At 43.7% G+C, this 22,321-nt stretch overlaps 1 protein-coding gene across 2 annotated transcripts; it reads right to left on the bottom strand.

Annotated features, from left to right (window-relative positions):
• Positions 1-4,168: 4,168 nt before the first annotated feature.
• LOC144690552 (uncharacterized) lies at positions 4,169-21,600 on the bottom strand. Of its 2 annotated transcripts, XM_078558148.1 has the most exons (7): positions 21,481-21,600; positions 20,134-20,270; positions 12,017-12,167; positions 10,849-10,899; positions 7,945-8,084; positions 4,695-4,848; positions 4,169-4,275 (listed from the first exon to the last, which is right to left on the bottom strand). In XM_078558148.1, the coding sequence occupies exons 2-7, from the start codon at positions 20,257-20,259 to the stop codon at positions 4,250-4,252; spliced, it is 648 nt and encodes a 215-aa protein (XP_078414274.1). In that variant the 5' UTR covers positions 20,260-20,270; positions 21,481-21,600; the 3' UTR covers positions 4,169-4,249. The 2 variants fall into 2 exon arrangements, with proteins under 2 accessions (XP_078414274.1, XP_078414275.1); XM_078558149.1 differs by lacking the exon at positions 4,695-4,848.
• Between the last annotated feature and the right edge of the window lie 721 nt (positions 21,601-22,321).

Below are 22,321 nucleotides of genomic sequence, written 5' to 3'. Positions count from 1 at the left end.
GACCCAGTCTTTTGAAGTAACTATCACTGTGATGAGTTTTCTGCTGAGCTGTGCAATATGTAAACAGCCTGTAATGTGCGCTGTTTCTTCCTTCAAGTGCTGAGGAACAGTGTCGTGACCATTTGGCTTCAGCCAGTGCTTTCCTGACCACCCCAGTTTGTATCTCCACCATGATAGTGACACAGGAACTGGTTTTCCTTCTAAGAGGGCCAGTGCGCTGAGTTAATGGTGTCATTCACATTGTAGGGTTCTTCTCTCAGTTATAGCTGGTCCCTGTTCAGGCCCACTCATTCCTGGCCTCGATCAGAACATGGGACTGACCATTGCCTTTTGTACGTTATGCTGCTCCTGACTAGCTGACCAATAAGAGAGGGAGAGCAAAATTGCAGCAATGATAAACCACCCCCCACCACGGGAATCCCACACCCCCATTAGTGCCCGTAACCAGGACCTGTGCACCCCACTGCCCAGATCAGATGGGGCAGGAGAAATCAGCTGTTGATAAAAGCATGCAACACAGGGGGAGGACATTGGGCCCATCATGTCCTTGCCAGCTCTTTGAAAGAGGATTTCATTTGTACCCGTGGGTTATGGTGGTTCTTGAGTCAATTTGCTGCAAAAAAATCCTGGGTGTGTTTTCAAAAGAAAAATTATAGAAGTGCCTTTTGGAAAGAACCATTTGGTTGTGAAATTCTTAAGCCCTGAAGCCCAGTTCTGGGGCAGAGACCCAAAGCAAAAAGTCAGTCCGTTGCCATCTCGTTCAGCTTCTTTACTAAAAGCTGGTCCACTTACCAGAATGAAAATTAAAATTGGGGATTTGGACATTCACTGTTAAAGGGGAGTATTTAATGTTCCTCAATCCCAGTTACCCTGGGTATCGGATTGCAAGCACTCACTCAGCTAGTATGGAATATCTATGGAATAGTCCCCATTTTAAAGGAGTTCTGTGTTTGCTTGGAGTGCGCTCTGGCGATACACCTGTTTTTTTTCTTATATGGTAAAGGAAAGGGGGTGGGGCGGAGTGGTGTTGGACAATAAATACACTGCTCAGGGTGAGACTGCCACACACACCAGGGAGCTGAATGAAGCAATAAGATGCTGGAAGTCTGAAACAAAATGTAAAATTCTGGAAATGTGCGATGGGTCGGACAGCTTCCACAAGAGGAGGCAAAATGTTAATGTTTTGCATATAGCCCTTTGTCCAAAGAGGGTTATACCTGAAACGTTAACATTTCTCCTTTCTTTATAAGTATTTACTTGACCAGCTGAGTGTTTCCAGTATTTTCTGTTTATACATCGGGATAGCCCGGTTTTACAGTGTGAACATGTTCCAGCTTCAGTCTTTGTGGAAGTGGTGTGGGTTCAACCTACAATTGGGGCTGGTTTATACCAGACTGGTGGCTCTATTTCAACTCGTATACATTCCTATGCATGGCTAATGTTAGGGTGAGTGAGGCTAATTCCTGTCTGTTGACTATCGGATTAAACCTGTCGTGTTGAACATTTTTGTGTCTGTGAGGCCCATTCTTTTTGTTTTAAACTCGATGAAGGCAGTGACAGAGCAGGGGGCGAAACTTCATATCCACTGATGAGCAAGTCAATCTATTTCAGTTTCCAAGCCCTGGGGGATGGTCACATAAGCTTTCGTTTCAGGTAAGCACTCCCTACCCTGTTTCACCCCAATCCCCCCCCACCAAACATCTAATATGGCTGGGCCATGTTCTCATCCAGCCCTAGCACTGAAGCCAGTTAGTGTTGCTTGGCCACCATGAACTGGGCCTTTCCCTTCCAACTTCACCGCAGTCTGTTTCCCTGTAGTGTAGCAAAGGAGAGGACAGGTGGAAAGGCAGGACACTCCCTTTGCACTACTCTGAAGATGAGGGAAGCTTTTGAATGACCCTGATCCCCTCTGACCCTGACCTGACCTCTGACCCCAGGCCGACAGCGCTCGCTGTCCAGGTGGTGGCTGTAACTCTCGGACAGCTCATGGACAGAGCAGTTTACCAATCCTGCAGGAAGCAGTCACATAACATCTTGGCTGCAGGTGGGTGACCTCACGGTTGCTGCGATCAAGCGCGTGGCTTGTGCTGTGAATTGTGATGGCTGCACACTGCCTTTCAGAGCCTCTGATCAGACTCCCTGCAACCCCAACCCAATCACCACCAACTCTTCCCCCACCCATGCCTTCAGTACTGCTCTGTCACCTTTCACTGAGCTGTGAACAGGTTAGGAGCCACTGGCAGGTCTGTCCACAGTTAACATATAGTTAGAGGATCATAGGTTTTATCTGCACCTTGATGTGTGTTCCTCCCACTCCTCGCCTTCAGTTGACAAGAATGTGTGTTTGTCTTTGCACGCTTGGCTTTCACTGTATCTGGACTATGGAAGAGGGGCGTATTTGGGTTCTATGCATGTCTGACTGTCGGTGTGTGGCATGTCTTTGTCTAAACCTCTGCTGTGTCTGTTACCGTTTGAATTGGAAGAATCCAAGATTTACCCTGTGCAGTTTTGCTTGTGTCCTGTCTTGGAATAGGAACGGAAATGTGCTCCCAGAGCAGCCCGTGGGAGTGGGACAATAGCCAGGGCTTGCTGAAGTCTGGCAGCAAAAGAGGCTCCTGGGATTTGGGAGTTGGGGGTAGGGAAAAGACTCTCAGGAGCCAGAGAGCAAACTGCAGCTCACTGTGTTATTCCGACACCAATGAACCTGTATAAAATTTATATAATGAATGTTGCTGCCATCTCTTGTATATTTCACCCATGTGAATACTGAAAAACGTATTTTCTATAATGTTGTATCGTCGCTGTATGAAATTCCTTCGCTTGAGGAGACAGGAGTTGTGTGAAAGAAACTATTTTTGATTTTCTTACCAAAAGAATTCTAATTATACATATGTTCTAATAAATAAAATGCATCCTTAAGTTTTAATTTTCTTTTCATTCCATGTGTGACAGCATGGAGGGGAGGATTGGGGATGGGGGGGCAGCTTAAATTTACCATCTTCTTGTTTCAGGGGTTGGGAGAGGTCAAAGGCTGAGGTGGAAAACCCAGTTGTGTCGCTGGTGAACTGGTGATGTTCTCATAAGGAGGGTGCTGGGAGGTGGCATCAAACAGTTGAGCCAATTGATGGGAACGCTGGTATAGTGGTTTTGTTACTGGACTAGTAATCCAGAGGCCAAAACAAATTCTCCTGAGACATGAGTTCAAATCCCACTTATGGCAGCTAGTGAAATTTAAAAGCAACTAATAAACAAATCTGGAATAAAAAGTTAATCAGTAATGGTGACCATGTAACTAGGTGGATTTTTATGGCAATCTAAGGTCTTTTAGGGAGGGAAATCTGCCATCCTTAGTTGTTCTGGTCTACGTGTGACTCCAGATCCACAACAATGTGGTTTGACTTTTAACTACCCCCTGAAACAGCCTAGCAGGCCACTCAGTTGTATCGAACCCCCACAGGAGCTCTGTGGGTGTACCTGACACCAGATGGACTGCAGTTCACTGCCACCTTCTGCAGAGCAATAAAGGCTGGCCTTGCCAATGAGCTTCAGGAAAGGAAATTGGAGAGAAGATGCAATAATTCCCAGCCAGCAGCGGTTCAAAGACAAGTGTTCCTACTGACTGCCTGAACAGAACAGCCAGACAGCACTAATGCAGTGGATGGCAGTGATCTTGGCCTCTCAGCAGCAAGCTCCTAGTTTAGAGGAGTTCACATGGAGCACTGTTCATACTCTGGCAGCCCGCATGAGGCTGAGTATTCCTGCTGAACCACTGATGGCTGTCTGCTCAATGGCTTCCTATTGCTTTCAGTTGCACCAGAGAGAGGCCTTCCCCCTCTGTCACCCAACAATAATCACCTATTGCAGTCCCAGAGAGCAGAACAAGTCCAGCTTCTAGTAGGGACTGAGCTGAGACTGCGTGAATGCATTTTGTATGTGAACAGAGAGTGAGCGAGGAGGGTACCAGTCTGAACAGATTTTGAATTCAGGCCCAGGATATGACTGATCTGTGTCCTAATCCAGCCCCCAAATCTAACACAATAAACAGGTTGTGAAAGACTTTTTCTCTAAGTCCCCAGTGCTCTGATGCATCAGAGTTGCAGTGTTTAGTTGCGTTGACCACAGGCAGTGAGGTAAATATTCTAACAGGTGGAATGATGAACCATTACAATTTCTTAAAATAAGTATTTAATAAGCAGAATCCAGCAGGATAAACGCCTCCCTCATTTCATCTGCCACTTGCTTCTCTTCTTCAGCATAGCTGCATTTGCTTTATGTCTAAAGAAAGAAAAAAGAACAAACTCAATTATAAAGAAAAAAAGACTTTCATTTATATAGCACCATTCATGACCACTAGATGTCTCAAAGCACTTTACAGCCAATGAAGTACTTTTGAGTTGTATTGAGCTAAGAAAGGTCCCAGAAAGCCCTCGGTTGGTTAAGATAATGAGTATCTTAAAGATACAAACCAGGAAAGTCTCAGTTAAAAACACTGGCATGAAGTGAGTTTGCTGATTTTAGTTGAGGGGTTGCTCCTATCTCCCTCAGCATCCCTCGAATAGGAAGGGGGGAGAATCAAGGGGTTGGCCACACTCTTGAGGTAGGAAGGGGTCAAAGGTGCCAAATGGAACCTGTTCTCCAGCAAGAGACAGGGTGAGGGAAGATGAACATGGTTAAGTAGACAGTCGCTCTTTTACCGTTTGCCCTTGAACTCGGGAGAGAGTTGTAGAGGTCAGGACAGTAGGCAATGAGAGTTTCGTAGAAAAGATAACATGGGCGACATCCTTTCCTCTTCAGGTCTGTTAAAAAATCAGTAACTCGTCTGTGCAGCTCCTCATTCCTGTTCAAGTGCTGAAAAAACATAGAATAACAGCCCATTAAAGGAAGGCACTGTTAATGAGGGAAACCCTCAGCTATTTCTGGTGTATTTTATAAAGTCATCTAGATAACAGGCTCCCAGCAAGTTTCGACTTGGAAACTGGTACACCACAACTAAAAGAAATGATCTTTCCCTAGGCTGTCATGTCAAGTTCATTTATTGTGAAGTTTAGAGGTTAATTGTCTGTTAGAATGACCCTGAGCCATGAGTTTTCACAGCCATGATACACTATAATCTGTGGTAACACATCACCAACTGGATCAATCTCAAAGCACCTGGAGAAAATCAAAATGGAAGCTTGCTGGAAACACAGTGAATCAGTCGCTCAACATTGGTGAAGAGAATAGGTAAGTTATCATTGCAGGCACACAACTCTTGATTGGAACTGAAAACTTATTATATAGGACAGTACCGCACAGAAGCAAGCTACTTGGTTCAACCTGCTCACGCCAGCCTTTATACTCTATCACTGTAATCTTCTACCGCATACGCTTGTCTAGCTTCTCCTTAAGTGCAGTCATACAATTCACTTCAACCGCCTCCTGTGGTAACAAGTTCCACATTCTCGCCACTCTTTAGGTGAGAAGTTTCTTCTGAATTCCCGGTTGGATTCCTTGGTGGCCATTTGGTATGGATAGCCTCTCGTTATGCTCTTCCCCACACGTGGGAGCTGTTTCATATACAGGTGGTATAGCTGCTGGTTTGCATGGTCTATCTTATCTAGAGAGACTGTGGTCGTTGCAGTTACTTCAGACTGGTTTATTAACACTATGTACAAGATAGGTTACAGCGTTGGTATGTCTTTCATGAGTACAGACTGTTCAATCCTCTTGCCAGAGTGTCTAGCACATGACTGCTGGTGTGACTGTTACACCATGGTCTACATCACTTATTACCATAACTATTCTATTAACCCATTACACGACAGAAACACTCTATCAAAACCTTTCACAATTTTAAAGACCTCCATTAGATTGCCCCTCAACCTTTTTTTCAAAAGGAAAGAGACCCATCCTGTCTAACCTTTCCCGATATGAATACTTATGCATTTCTGCTACCATCCTTGTAAATGCACCTTTTCCAGTGCTTCTACAACCTTTTTATAATATGGCGACCAGAGCTGCATGCAGCACTTGTGATCCACCCAAGATTCAACACAGGATTGCCCTAACTTACCTACTTATCAATTCCAGCCCTCGAGAAATAAAGCCTAATGCTTGGTTTGGTTTTTATGGCTTGCTGGGCTGTAGCAAATTTTAGTCATTGGTGCTTTTTGTCTTTCTTGCTCTACCTCACCAAGATTGGCACCTTCCAAGTAATAGATCACCTCCCTTTTCTTCCGACCAAAATGTACCACCCCACATTTACCTTCGTTGAACTTAATTTGCCAATTATTTGCTCATTCTGCAGGTTTGTAATTTGTTGCTGTCCTCCTCAGTATTGACTGTCCCCACAAATTTAGAAATTATGGTTTTGATTCCAAGGTCCAAATCGTTAATGTAAATTGTGAACAGCAGTGGTCCCCAACACTGATCCTTGTGGAACATCACTTCCCACTTCTGCCACTCTGAATAACTTCCCTTCACTCCCACCCTCTGCTTCCAGTCTTGAAGCCAGCTAGCAATTCACTCTGCCCCTTGCCCCTTACTCCACATTCTCTGGCCATATTCCTTAGTCCATTATGGGGCAGCATATCAACGGCCTTTTGAAAATCCAGATGCACGGCATCTTTTGCATGACCATTGTCTATTCTCTCTGTCACCTCCTGAAAAAATTCAATAAGGTTAATCAAGAAAGATTTTCCATTTCAAAATTCAAGCTGACTATTCATTATTATTACCTCCACCACCTGTTTGCTAGTCTGTAAACAATAGATCTCAAAAACGGATGCACAGATTTCAATGAAATTGGTACACGGTAGGGTATGGCTGAAGGAAGAATTGATTCGTTTTTGACAAAGATATGGATCCGGATCTGGATCCAGGGATTTTTAAAGGATCCATTGATACTGGATCAATTTAATTGTATAGTTCCTCTTTGCCTTCCTAATTGCATGTTTACTTCTCTCCTAATCTCTTCATATTTTCTCTTATCCTGCACTCCTCTGCTGTCTATGTACTTATTGTTTGACCCCTTCCTTATCCTCAGTTGTTGCCTTATGTCTTCATTCATCTATCGAATCTCACTAGTGTTTAATTTGTTCTTTTTCTTTGGTGGAGTATATTTTTCCTGCACTCTGTTGAACACCATTTTAAATGTTTCACATTGTTATTATATATCATTCCTTGCCAATTTTGTTGCTCATTTTATTTTCCCAAATTCTATTCTCAGTCCCTCAAAATCTTCTTTCCTCCAATCTATTAACCTGTTTTTTCTCATACATATGTCCCTCTCTAGTCTCATCTTAAAGCATATTATATTATGGTCACTATTAACTAGATGTTCCCCTACTTTTAATTTTCTTATCTGCCCTGGTTCATTCTTCATTACTAGCTCCAATATATAATAAAGTATATCTCGATATACTTTTTACCTATTGAGTTAGAAAGAAATCTTTTACATGTTGCAGGAACTCTATCATCTTTCATCTCTTCTGCTGCTCATTAAGTTTTTTTTTATTCTTTCATGGGATGTGGGCATTGCTGGTAAGACCAGCATTTGTTGCCCATCCCTAATTGCCTTTGAACTGAGTGGCTTGCCACACCATTGCAGTGGGCACTTAAGAGTCAACCACATTGCTGTGGGTCTGGAGACACGTGTAGGCATGACCAGGTAAGGACAGCAGATTGCTTTTCTCTAAAGGACATTAGTGAACCAGATAGGTTTTTACAACAATCAATAATGGCTTCAGGGTCATCATTACGAAGGCTAGCTTTTCAATTCCAGGTTATTACTCAAAGTTAAACTCCACCAGCTGCTGTGGTGGGTTTTGAACCCTTGGCCTCAGAGCATTAGCCTGGGCTTCTGGATTACTAGTCCAGTGACATGACTTCTACACCGCCGTCTCCCTTGAGTGTCTTCAATTTGAAAATAAAACAGAGCAAAAAGGAAAGGGAAATAATTTTCACCTTATCTTTTTCTGCTGCATTGAAGACTTGCTTATTGGCCAAAGCTTCAACAAGGAGTTGCAGAGTAACATCGTTGATTTTACCATTGTTGGTGAAGTGCACAAAGTCATCTTCCAACTTTTTCACATAAACCTCAGATGCTGTGGGGGAAACCAGAATGTCCACAAAGGGACTGTTAATTTTGGTGGTGTAATATTTTTATTCTGCATTACACCATAAAAGAGGAGGGGTAGTCATAGAAAAAAGCATCCATACAAATTACTAAACAGGACCAAGTCCACACTCCTATTATGCTTTATCAATTTTTCAAGAATGTTCCAAAGCAATTCACCAGTAATGAATTATTTTGAAATAGTGAATATTTTTAACCTAGGCAAATGACAGCAAGATTTCACAAACAAGATAACCAACTGGTTAATTTTGTAAGGGTTTACATCTGGCAGAAATATTGACCAGGACGGTGGGAGACTTCCCAGCTCTTCTTCAGATAGTGCAGTGGAGTCTTTAACATCCATCAAACTCTCAAAGGAATCATAGATTAATATTCCACCTGAAAGACTCTGATGACATTTCTCCACTGGTGTTGATCTACAATGAGGAAAGCAAACTCATGCCCTCCAAAACCTAGGACATGATCGAAATCTCTCACATGCCCTTCAAGTTAAAGTAATAGAGTTTTATTGCATTTATTCAGAAACCTAGGTGAAGAAAAGTGTCCATTATGGAAAAGGTCCATTATGGAGGGCACCACCAATCTTGGAACCAGAAGACAAGACATAAGAAATAGAGGAAGGAATAGGTCCCTCGTGACTAATCCCCACTCAATACGATCATGACTGATCTTCAACCGCTTTCCCGCCCAATCCTCATATCCCTTGATATGCTTAGAATCCAAAGATCTGTGGATCTTTGATTTGAATATTCTCAATGACTAACCATCCACAGCCCACTGGGATAGAGAATTCCAAAGATCCACAACCTCTGAGTGAAGACATTTCTCTTTTTTTACTCATTCATAGGATGTGGGCATCACCAGCTAGACCAGTATTTATTAGCCATCCCTAATTGACCTTGTTCAGAGGTCATTTAAGAGTCAACCACATTGCTGTGGGCCAGGAGTCATATGTAGGTAAGGACGGCAGGTTTCCTTCCCTAAAGGACATTAGTGGACCAGATGGGTTTTTACAAAAATCAACAATGGTTTCATGGTCATCATTAGACTTTTAATTCCAGATTTTTATTGAATTCAAATTCCACCATCTGCTGTGGCAGTATTCAAACCCAGGTCCCCAGAGAATTACCCTGCATCTCTTGATTACTAATCTAGCAACAATACCTTGACACCATCGCCTCCCCCACTCTCAATCCTAAATGGCCATGGCCTAATTGCGAGACTGTGACCTCTAGTTTTCACATTTCCAGCCAAAGGAAAGCGCATTTACCCTGTCAAGCCCTCTCAGAATCTTATGGTTCAAGATGAATCAGGCAGAAGTGGACTGGTCAAGGCCAAGAATGAGTTCTAATCTCTAATATGAGATTGGGAAAAGTGAGGGAGTTCAGGAGTTCCACATTTTTTTAGATCTTAAGAATGGGAGGCATTGTTGACCCTTGTTTTTGGCAGGGAAAGTGTTGAAGGGAGGAGAAGGTGGACTAAAGTTAGGTCACAGCACAGCCTGTTTTTGTATTGCTGATCTGATAAACTATGTTCTTTTGTTAAATCAATGATGTCAGCAGACTGGCTGTTTTTAAGCTGTTGACAGTGTTATCCAGCAATAACCTGCTCACCGATCCTGAGTCTGTGTTCTACCATTCAGCTCCTGACCTCATCACAGCCTTGGTCAAAACATGGACAAAAGAGCTGAGCTCAAGAAGAGGGGTGAGAGTGACTGCCCTTGACATCAAGGTAGCATTTGACCGAGTGTGGCATCAAGGAACCCTCACAAAACTGAAGTCAATGGCAATCAGGGGGAAAATTCTCACTGGCTGGAGTCGTGACGAGCACAAAGGAAGATGGTTGTAGTTGTTGGAGGCCAATCATCCCAGTCCCAGGACATCACTGCAGGATTTACTCAGGGTCGTGTCCTAGGCCCAACCATCTTCAGCTGCTTCATCAATGATCTTCCTTCCATCATAAGGTCAGAAGTGGAGATGTTTGTTGATAATTACTCAATGTTCAGTACCATTCGCAACATTCTGGAGATTACCATTAACCAGAAACTGAACTGGACCAGCCATATAAATACAGTAGCTACAAGAGCAGGTCAGAGGCTGGGAATTCTCTGGCAAATAACTCACCTCCTAACTCTCCAAAGCCTCTCCACCATCTACAAGGCACAAGTCAGGAGTATGATGGAATACTCTCCACTTGCCTGGATGAGTGCAGCTCCAACAACACTAAAGAAGCTTGAAGCCATCCAGGACAAAGTAGTCCATTAGGTTGGCACCCCATCCAACAACTTAAACATTCACTCCCTCCACCACCAACGCACAGTGGCAGCAGTGTGTACCATCTATAAAATGCACTGCAGCAACTCATCAAGCTCCTTCAACAGCACCTTCCAAACCCACAACCTCTACCACCTAAAAGGACAAAGGCTGCAGACACATGGGAACACCACCACCTGGAAGTTCCCCTCCAAGCCACTCACCATCCTGACTTGGAAATATATCGCCGTTCCTTCACTGTCACTGGGTCAAAATCCTGGAACTTCCTCCCTAACAGCGCTGTGGTGTACCTACACCACATGGACTGCAGCGGTTCAAGAAGGCAGCTCCTCACCACCTTCTCAAGGGCAATTAGGGATGGGCAATAAATGCTGGCCTAGCCAGTGACACCCACGTCTCATGAAAGAATATAATAATTTTTAAAATAAATACAGTTTCATCCACACCCTGGAAACTTACATTCAGGCACTGAGGGTGGGTCTGGACGTGCAGGACCATCAGTCATGTACCCTAAAAATACGACCAGAGACAGGGATTAATGACTGAAAAAATCCATAGTGATTAAATATTCATAACATAAAGCATAAAGAACATAATTGATTTTAGAAGAAAAGGAACTTGCAATTCACTTCCTCAGGACAAACCAAACTGCTTCACAACCAATGGAATACTTTTGAAATGTGGCCAATGTTGATAATTAGGCAAATGCAGCAGCCAATACGCACAGAACAAAGTCACATAAACAGCAATGAGATCAATGAATAGACAATTTGTTATAGTGGTATTGGTCGAGGCCTGGGAACCAAAAGAACTCGTTGCTCTTCCTCGAATACAGCCTTGATTTAAAGTTTCATCTGAAAGACAGCACCTCCAACAATGCAGCACTACCTCAGAACTGCACTGAAGAGCAGCCCAATTGGGACTTGAACCTACAACTTGCTGACTCAAAAGTGAGGCCAATATTTCCGACCTCAAGACAGATATGGTGTGCTGAAACTCTTATGAAAGGATACACCAGCTGAGGTTTGAGTTTGTAGAGAATCAGAGGCACTTAACCCATCACTGACTAGCCAACCATCTGCTGAGTGTTTAGAATAAATACTCCCCGATATCAGTATTAGCGAGCGGGAAGATCCCAAATTGAACCTCTGCTATGTGTTCTTATAGCTGTATCTGAGATTAGCTTACAAAGTACAAAGATTAAGTACAACTGGAAGGGAAAATCAGCTCCAGGGAGTGAAGCTCCAAAGAGGACCGAGTGTGGGTATTGGGTGCTGGTCGATTTGTCTGAATTCACATGTGGAATCATACCCCAGCTTATATCAACAAAAGAGGAAATTGGAGGAACAAAAATGAATGAGGATGTGCCTATTTTATCAGGTCAGTTTGGATAAGGCTGTGACACATCATGTTGTAGTTTACAGTTCTATATGTCTATCCTGACTAGCCAAGAAAATACTTCATCAGCACTCATTCTCTATCAATTAACTCGAGTGTTGACTGCTCTTGAAGCCATTATCTCATAATCCATGGATGCACCACTAGTATCACACATGCTCTGGAACCAGTTGTCCATATCATTCTGATTCCCCCCACTCTAATAATGCACCCTCTTCTGTTTGCTTACCTGCTTGTCTGGATGGAAGCTGATCATAGGCATGCTTGTTTATCCTTTCAAATGCAGAATAAAAATATGCCACGACTTTTGGTCCTTTCTTTTCAATATTGTCCAAGAAAGTACAAACACGGGAAATGAGAATATTTCGGTTATTTCTGTACTGCAAAAGAAACAAGTAAATCAGCCAACAATCAAGAGAAAGTCATTAATTGTCAAAGTAAGAGCTACCGTATATATTCGAGTAATAGTCGATCTTGTGTATAAGTCAGCCGAATTTTAACCAAATATTTCAAACTCTTCCTACTCACACCTGCTCAGCCTGAAGTCAAATTCAAAGATGGCTGTTCAGCTCCTCATGCCTGCACGGGTCAAGCCTACCACCTCACTGCTGTGCACTGCATTCCCGCCAATCCCACTCTCTGTATGGCAACACGGTATCAAGAAGGAACAGCAGATACTCAGCCCAGTTCAAACTTAAAGTCATTGAGATTACAGAGCAGACAAACAATAGGGGAGCAGCAAGAGAATTGAAGATATTGGAGAATGTTAGAGATTGGAGGAAGCTCCCTGCACAGCTTGGGCAGGTGCCTGCAAATACAGGTAAATGTGCAAGCAGAGGAAAACCTAACATGTGGCCACAGTTGGAAAATGAAGTTGCAAAATACGTCAATGAAAATTGCTAGAATGGACTCTCAGTTTCTCCTTGAAACAAATAAGAAAATTAGGTCTTGCAGATTTCAAAGCCAGTCCTGGATGTTGTACCAGGTTTATGAAGAGAAACAATTTCTTACAGCGACAAAAGGCCAAGATTTCACAACGTCTCCCAGCAGAACATGATGACAGGCTTATCACATTTCAGAAGTTTATAATCAAACATCGACAAAAGAATGGACACAAGTTGGTCTGTATAGGGAACATGGATGAGACTTCCATGAATTTTGACATGTCAACCAGCCAATCAGTGAGCACAGCTGGAGGGAAAACAGTGTTAGTGAAGACAACTGGCTGTGAAAAGAGTAGCTGCACTTCTGTGCTGTCGTCTATGCCTGACAGGACAAAGCTTAAGCCAATATTCAAGAAAAAAAAACCATCCCAAAACAGCAATTCCCAAAAGGAGTGGTCATCCATATTCACAGGAAAGGATGGATGGAATAAGGTGGCTTGATTTGGCTGAGGAAAGTTTGGGGTGTCCAAACAGGAAGAGAACATGAAGAAAGAAAGGTCTCCTCATCTGGGACATGTTCAGATCACACCTTGTTGATGATGTTGTTGCTAAAGTTAGATTGCAAAACCTTGATATTGCGATGATTCCCGATGTCTAACCGACTTTGTTCAAACTTTGGGTGTCTCTCTAAACAAGACCTTCAAGGCTAACATGAGATAAACGTGGAATGACTGGATAATTGGAGGAGAGAAGATGGTCACTAAGGGAGGCAGCAAAGTTAGCAACCCTGCGAATGGGTTGTAGAAGCTGGGATGAAATTGCAACGGAGATTGTCGTCAAATTGTTCAAGAAATGCAGGATATCCAATGCACTTGAAGGGGCAGAAGATGATTATTTGTAGAATGATATGGCTAATGATGACACGGTTGTTGATGAAGATAATGTTGATGATCCATAGGACAATGTCATTCAAGAAGCAGATTGGGAAGAGTTATTTGGTTCTGAAGACAAGGGAGAGGGTGATTTTTATAGATTTTTATACACATTCAGTGTATGCTCCGCTGCTAAGTAGTATCCATTTCAATGCTGTGATAAAAACGGAATGAAATTGTATAAATTTCTATATTTGGCTTGGCTTTTGCTGATTTTGATAAATTTGATGAATTTAGTCTTCACAGATTAATGTCTGTCTCCTTGGAGCTTAATATTTTATCAGTAAAAATACCTTTTGGCTCCTTTTGTGCTACTTTGGGGGCAGAGTTGGCAGGGACAGTCTTTGACCTGACAAATCTGTGATCAGCTGATGCACCACTGTAAACAAATAGCGAGATGATGCGAGAGGGTGGATTTCAACTCCTCAAAAATATTATTCATGTATAAGTTGATCCCCTACTTTCTGGCTAAAAGGTTGGTCTTAGAAACACGACTTTTTCACAAGTATGATCCTAAATATTTAATATCTCACTGAGGAGAGGCCGTTCACCTGCTCCGTGTGTGGGAAAGGATTTAATCGACCATCTGACCTGGTGAAATACCAGCGAGTTCACACGTGACTGCACTGCTCTGATTCTGCTACTGCTAATCCGATTCAGGAGTGAACCTTGTTCATTATAATATTGAGGAAGTGTTGATGATGTTTCTGCTAACTACAGTAACTGGGCTGGAGTTGACAGAACTTGCATTTATGTAACTCCTTTCACAGCCTCAGGATGCCTGTGTGCAGTGAGCCTTCACAAACAGCAATGTGATAATGACCAGAGATGATCTGTTTTTAGTGAGATTTAGTTGAGGGTGAAATATTGGCCTCACCGGAGAGAACTCACCTACTTTCCTTCCAAATAGTGACCACGGGATCTTTTACATCCGCCCAAGAGATCAGACAGGGCTCTCGGTTTAACATCCAGAGGGACCTTGATGTACATGTCCATAGATCCCTGAAAGCAGCAGCACAGGTAGATAAGGTGGTTAGGAAGGCATGTGGGATACTTGCCTTTATTAGCCGAGGGATAGAATAGAAGAGCGGGGAGGTTATGTTGGAGCTGTATAGAACGCTAGTTAGGCCACAGCTGGAGTACTGAGTGCAGTTCTGGTCACCACGCTATAGGAAGGATGTGATTGCCCTGGAGAGGGTGCAGAGAAGATTCACCAGGATGTTGCCTGGGCTGGAGCATTTCAGCTATGAAGAGAGGCTGGATTGGCTAGGGTTATTTTCCTTAGAGCAGAGAAAGCTGAGGGGGGATCTGATAAAGGTATACAAAATTATGAGGGGCATAGATAGGGTAGATCGGAAGAAACTTTTCCCCTTAGCGGAGGTGTCAATAACCAGGGGGCATTGATTTAAGGTAAGGGGCAGGAGGTTTAGAGGGGACTTGGGGAAAGATTTTTTCACCCAGAGGGTGGTTGGAATCTTGAACACACTGCCTGAGGGGGTGGTAGAGGCAGGAACCCTCACAACATTTAAGAAGTATTTAGATGAGCACTTGAAACGCCATAACATACAGGACTGTGGGCCAAGTGCCGGAAAATGGGATTAGAATAGATAGGTGCTTGATGGCCGGCACGGACACGATGGGCTGAAGGACCTGTTACTGTGCTGTACACTCAATGGCCCTATGACGCTATCCTCATATCTCCTTATGTGGCTCAGGTTCATTGTTCCTGTGAAGTCCCTTAGGTTGTTTCTCACTGCATGAAAAGGGCTTTATAAATGTGAGATGAATGTGATATCTCATTGAAAATTATAAGATTTTGATAGGGCTGGACAGACTGGATGCAGGGATGATGTTTCCTCTAGCTGGGGGTTCTAGAACAAGGGGCCACAATGTCAGGATACAGGGTAGGCCATTTAAGACTGAGATGAGGAGAAATTTCTTCACTCAAAAAGTGGTGAGCCTGTGGAATTCTTTACCACAGAAGGCTGTGGAAGCCAAGTCATATTTGAGAAGGAAATAGATTTCTGGATTCTATAGGTGTCAAGGGGTACGGGGAGAGCGCGGGAGTATAGCGTTGAGATAGAGGATTAGCCATGATCATATTGAATGGCGGAGCAGGCTCAAATGGCCAAATTACCTACTCCTGCTCCTATTTTCTATGTTCTATGTTTCTATTCCATAGGAAAAACAATCTTCAAACTTTATTGGAGGTCTGACAATTTTATACTCTTGTTATCTATACCTGCAAGTGTCATGAAGAAATTAATGTCTATAATGTTATTGGAAATTTTTTTTAAAAACAGAGTTCAAGTGGATATGTGAGAGTTGTGTGTGTGTGTCTGTGTGTGTCTTAATTGGATTAAAGCCAGCTGGTCTGGAGGCTTTGATGTCTGGAAAGAGGTAGGTTTAGAAGTTTGGAAACATAGGTGTCAAGGGGGCAATTTGCATTTTTAAATAAAGCATTCAAAAGAATGCGTGAAATCTTGCACCTAGCTAGAAGACGACAAACAATGTGTTTTTTTTTTAAGTTTACCAATAAAATTGGTGGGATGAAAGGATGTTATTGTTAGAAGAGGTAAAGTTAAAAGCCTAGTGATACAATGGAAAATTTACATTCAAAGTGAAAGTTATGTATAAAGGAGAAAGGAGATTGTGTGTAAGGGAGAGGCATTTTAAGATCCATCAAGTGTGAGAAGCCTCCAGCCTGTAAGCCTCAAGCTGCTGACTGCAAGGGCCCAGAGCTGAAAGAAACTCATTTTGAATGCGACTGTCCAGGGTGTGCTCTGCCATCTGTCTCTTTAAATCTGAGTTTTACTGTTGCCTTAATTGAGATTCAGATTAATTAGGGGATTTTTGTAATTATTATAGTAGTAATTTTGTAGGCATATGTATATGTTTACAATTTTCAAGTAACTTTACATTCATCCAGTAGCGTAACATTCCAAAGTGCTTCACAGGAGCGTTATTAAACCAAGCTTGATACTGAGGGCAGAATCATCCCAGTTTTGCACTAAATGCAGTATAGCAGGTGTGAAAAAAGACATTTTACCCACCAGCTGCAATGGCGGGTTTTCACACCGTATCGTTCCCCTTCCCGCCTCATAAATTATGCAGTCACGGGAAACACACTGGATCACTGGTGGCCGACTTCCGATTGGCCCAATAAGCCGTTACCTCGCCAGTTCCTCACTCCGGGTGCTATATTTAAACTGTGGCCACACGCACACTTCTCAATGCTTGCAGCCCAAGACTGCTCCAGTGAAGACATGACCTCAAAAGCCAAATCAGTGATGCATTCCTGGGACGCCTTCTGGACGCCATGGAGGGCCGCAGCAATGTCCTCTACCCCCACTCTGGCCACAGGAGGCCCATCAGTCTCAGCACTCCTTGGGAGGCGGTGGCAGAGGTGGTCAGTGCCAACACTGCACACAAGAGGTTGGTCATCCAGTGCAGAAAAAGGGTAAATGATCTCATCCGCACCGCCAGGGTATGTCAACTATCTCATCACTCTCAACTCACACACTCACAAGCCCATCACACATTCACTGGCATCTCACTCACTGCCAGCTCAAGGGACATCACCACCCATTCTCGCACACACACCCTCACATCTCCATCTGGCCTCATCCCAACCGGCCTCATAATCCCATCCATGGCGTCACTCGGCACACACGCATGCACACCTGGCATCTTTCTCATTTGGCCAGGCATGTGCCTTGCTCACACACTTTCCATTTGTCTTTATGCAGGACAAGATCATGCACAATAAAAGGGAGATGACCCAGATCGGGGTTGGAGTGCTGGACATCAAGGTCCTCAATCTGTTCAAGAGTCACATGTTGGAGCTGGCCAGAGGGGACATCAACAGTGAGGTCGGTGGCAAACACCCACTTGAGGATCCTGCACCACATGATCCATCTCCCAATGCTACTCTGAGCCACTATTCTGTGTGTAATGCGGCTGCAAAGCACTAATAATCTCCATTTTCTATCCTAGGCACATCTGCCACATCGCCCTCAGGCAACTTTGATACCGACCCCAGCGCCGAGGGCACTTCAGGTGAGGACTCTAAGGGCAGCACCATTGAAGACCCACCACGGTGCTCACCCACACCCTCCACCAGTGCAGGGACACACACCTCGGTGGGACCTAGATGTAGAGCAGCCTCAGGATCATAATCTGGTGAGCACAGCACCACCTGTTCCACAGCAGGATGAGGCAGGGACATCCATGGTCGCCGGCACTCGCAGGACTGATGGAGGCAAGGAATCTGCTAAGTCTGAGTCAGATGATGAGCCTCAATCAGTTGTTGGAGCTGGAAAGACGATCACGGGAACATCAGGAAGGGATGCCTGGTGCACTCCTCAGATTGCAAGGGACGATGAGGAGCCATCTGCCTTCAATCCAGGGTGATAGCGCTGGCATGCTAACGCACTGAGGTCAACACTGGTAGGATGGTGGCTGCCATGGAGACCTTGGTCCAGGATATTGGTCCTGTATTGCTGCGTAGGCTGAACTCCATCATTGACATGATAGTTGGCCTCCAACAGTGCCAATGTGAGATGGGTGCGGGGCAGCTCGATCTCAGTCCAGCTTCCCTTTCCAGCGGCCCTCAGGCACCAAGAGGGAAGAGGATCAGCAGGTACACACCCCGGGGCCAACCACCCAGGTGACTCCAGGAGTGCCCGGCCCATCCAGATCCCCTCTTCCTGTGACCCCAGCAGTTGTAGCTTCACAGGCCAAGGAGGGTGCCACTGCCACACAGCAGGACCCTGAAAGCAGGCCAGGGCCCTCCAGGTCTCGCCGCTCCAGAGGACACCTGCTAAGGTCATCATAGACAGGGCGCAGCAGTCAGCAGGCTGCCTCCACCTCCATTGTGGATGATCAGAGGAGCATCAAGATGTAGCGGCAGGGTTAGCAAGGTTAAGATGATGTAGTTACGCAGCCTGGGCACGGGTGTTAATCACTTGTGTATAATGTTCACTATTGTAAATAAGCTCCTAAGAATGTCTCCTTGCCTATGGCTCCTTGTTATGATGAGCAGTGTTTGTGTCACTCAGATGTGAAACCTTTGTTCCTGCACAAGATAAAGGCAGGTGTCTCAGTCCAGGGCCTCTTCCCTGTGCAGTGTGTAACCTTCAGAGCAAAGTAATGGTCCGGCTTCACACTCACTGGACACATTAGTGATGCCGGCACCTCAATGGTGCTTGTTATTGCTGCCAGAGTGTCATGGGCAGGTGTCACATGTCTCTGTGTGCTCTCAGCACCTTTAAGGTGGGGCTGGACCCCCATCACCTCAACATCTGTGACCAGTGAAACTGTGGTCCTGAAGGGGTCAGGTGCTGAAGGCTGACAAATGATCAGGTGCATATAAAGCTTCACGGCTGCGTCTCCATGATATGACCTTGATTCCAGAGCGCAAGTGAGCTGCCCTCAGCCAGACAGGAGTCAGACATTCACAGAAGCAAATGTGAAGATCTGTGGAGTTCCCTATGTCCCAGAGAGAGTATTTTCATCTCTAGTTATCTAGGCATATCTGCTGCATTCCCACAGGACAGAGAACCCTCTTCATTTCATTTCATTTCAGCTACTGATTTTAACATGCATGCTTCCTTGTACAAGGTTATTTATTTAGATGTTATCTAATGGTCCTTTGATTTTTGACTATCTGGCCTATTTCTCTGTAAATGTATTGCTGAAAAAAGAGACATGTCGAAGCTTTTCGTCTTGCACTCATCAGGATACTGTGCAAGAATACCAATATAAGGGGAAAACAACAATTTATACCATATGTGAAGAGAGTGCTGATTGGTTGGCGAGTCTCTAAATGCAACAGCTAAACTCACTGATTTGAAAATGCAAACCCAACATTATCTTCAAAAATAATGTCTGGGACTCCGTAACCATCAGCTAAATTAAAAAGGGACAGCCAATTACATTTGAACAGGTCTCAAAATATATCTGAATTGAATGGCTTGACCCCAGCGCCCGACAATTGCCTTTGACAAATCCATTAATTATTGCAACAAGATATCAAGGCTATCAGAGATATGCTTTTTGTAAGCGAGGCTGGGTTTTAATCTCTGTGACTAAATTGAAGAAATCAAACCCATATAAGTTTCAAAATGCACTATTCTCGTCAGACCTCGAGCTCCATCATCCCTCATTTTCCCTTTGGAGGAGTCACCCTTTCTGATCCACCACTTCAGCAAAGAGTTTCTAGTTCAGCTCTGGTCCAATCTCTTAACTGGAGATTGGATCAGAATGGAGCTACTCTTAGCTGCCTAGATCCTAAAGCTCTGCAATTCCCTCCCTCAATTTCATTCTCCTCTTTCAAGCTGCTCCTTAGCACCTAACCCTTTGAACAAGCTTTTGGTTACCTAAGCTGAAATCTCACATGGCTCAGTGTCAAATTTTGTTTGATAAACACTCCGGTGAAGTGCCTTAGAAAGTCCTACCACACTAAAGGTGCTATACAAGTACAAGTTGTTGTGACTGCTGTAATGTAGCAGAGAGGGGGGAATATTTACCTTGTCAAATTCGATGTTATTGATCATGTTCTCTTGAAAGAGTTCATTCACCACAGCCTCCAAATCACTACTGGAAATCCCATTTCCGTTGGTTAAATACAGCCGGTCTGTCTCAAGGTTTTCCATATCGAAGGCTCCTTAAAGAAATATTTTAAAAAGACATAGGGCAAAGTCATGGAGCCATATAGGGAACTGCTGGACTTTATAATATTCCAATAAACTAGAGACAAAGGGAGACAAATCAAATGCAATTCAAATAAAAATCGAGAGATATTTGACAGGAGGACAAGGGGATTTTGTGTGTTTCACACTATTATCCAAAACTCAAAGTTACCCTCAAGGGAAGAGAGAAAGAGAAAATGCTGGTTAGAATTTCATGGGTTTGTAGAGATATTCTCTCAGACTCGGTGTAATTGGTCACTTTCTCGAGGGGACTCGGTACTCCCTATTATCAGGAGTGTCGCTTTATTGCCTGGAGGCTTCATGTTGTGTGTGCTAGATACTGGGGTCTTGCACCTCCTGCCATCTGTATTCTTCAGCCTGACAGAAAGTCAAGGTCTCGAAAAGCACTTCAGTGAGACAAAAATGATAATCAGCCAACAATCAAAAAATTATATTGATAAATAGGCTACAATCTTCATAGCTAGATTTCTCTCTCAACATCATAAAAGTTATAAACAAAGTATTCCTGCCTCACCTTTCTAGGTAGAAATTCATATTTCAACTAACTCACCCTGAGATAACTGCTCACATATTTTTACTTTAATTTGTACACCTTCTCACCTCTGCTGAGAGCAAGAGTAAGTAGAGAGCACACACAATACTTTTAATTCATCAGACCTCTACCCATTGAGTCAAAACAGATGCTGTATCTATGACAGTTGACCGAGTGTAAATGAATCTAACCCTTCTAAGCAATATCATAACAGTTACAACCCCCGCCCCATCAAATAATCCCAAAAATGCTACAGTATTCTGTTGCTTCTTTTAGACAACAGGGACCTAGACTACCATCAAGATCCTTTTCTTCTATCTTCAAAATATAACTGCTTCCATGTCTGCCTCAGTGATTTCCTGGCTTTCCTGAACCTTCCAGTTCAATCCAAACCAGCCACCAGCATCCCATTGTGTACTAAATGCTGGTCTCCCTTATACCTCTAGCATCCTTGCTAACGTATCTTTGTTTGCAGACCCTTTCAGGGCTTCACTCCAACCCACCTAACAATGGGACTAACATTCCGGACTTATTCCAGTGCTCTCACTCCCAGCATAAATTACACAAAAAGACACTCAAATATGTGAATTCCACAATAAGTATCCAAAACACAAGGGAATCCAATTCCTTACCTTGAAGTGGAATATGACTTTTGGTTAAAGTAAATCCTTAAGGCTGGTAATCAGACGCTTAGTGCAAAGTTGAAATTTGCAAAATAACACTTCCTTGTAACGTAATTTATGACACCCAACTTCCTGCACACGTCATTCAGATGATGTCTATAGCCAAGTCAAACCCAGAAGAAAATTTGGCAAGGTCACAAAAATGTGCTGTGTATATGTTAAACATATTATTCAATGAAAACAATAGAGTTCTGAACACTCATTCTTTAATTAACAACAGGTTAAATTCATATCACTACACTTATATGCTCAATTCACCAAATGTAAAGGGAGGGAGTAAACCAAATGCTTCTCCTCACCTCCAATTCTTATAAAGCAGATTGACTCACTTATGTTTTAGGCTATAGATGGTCAGCCAAAATCCAATGGCAAGGAAGGCAGCCCAACAGCAGTGTCCTCTCCCAAACCAGCATGCCCAGCATCGAGGCACTAATCGTGCTGGATGGGACATGTCGTTTGCATGCCTGACACCAGACTCCTGAAGCAATGGTTCTACTCAAAGCTCAGTTGTGGCAGGAGACTCTCAGGAAGATAGTGGAAACTGAGCATCCCTAAAGAGACATCCCTCCGATTCAGGGAGTCCCTGGCTTGTAGCCGACTAAAATGGAGAAGATTCATTCAGGAAGACTCTGAACACATGGAAGAGACATCGTCGGGGATGGGCAGAGGTGAAGCCGAGGCGTTGGAGAGAGCACACTGTTACGACCTGTCGCGGACAAGGTCCCCAGTTTGTTAAATTCCTGGACAAGATCCCCAATTTGTTACAGCATGGGACCCCAATTTTGTTATG

Source organism: Cetorhinus maximus, chromosome 15 (assembly GCF_964194155.1).
Source record: "Cetorhinus maximus chromosome 15, sCetMax3.hap1.1, whole genome shotgun sequence".
In the NCBI taxonomy this organism is placed as follows: Eukaryota; Metazoa; Chordata; class Chondrichthyes; order Lamniformes; family Cetorhinidae; genus Cetorhinus; species Cetorhinus maximus.
Note: the sequence above shows the minus strand (reverse complement) of the source record. Positions and strands in the feature narration are given on the sequence as shown.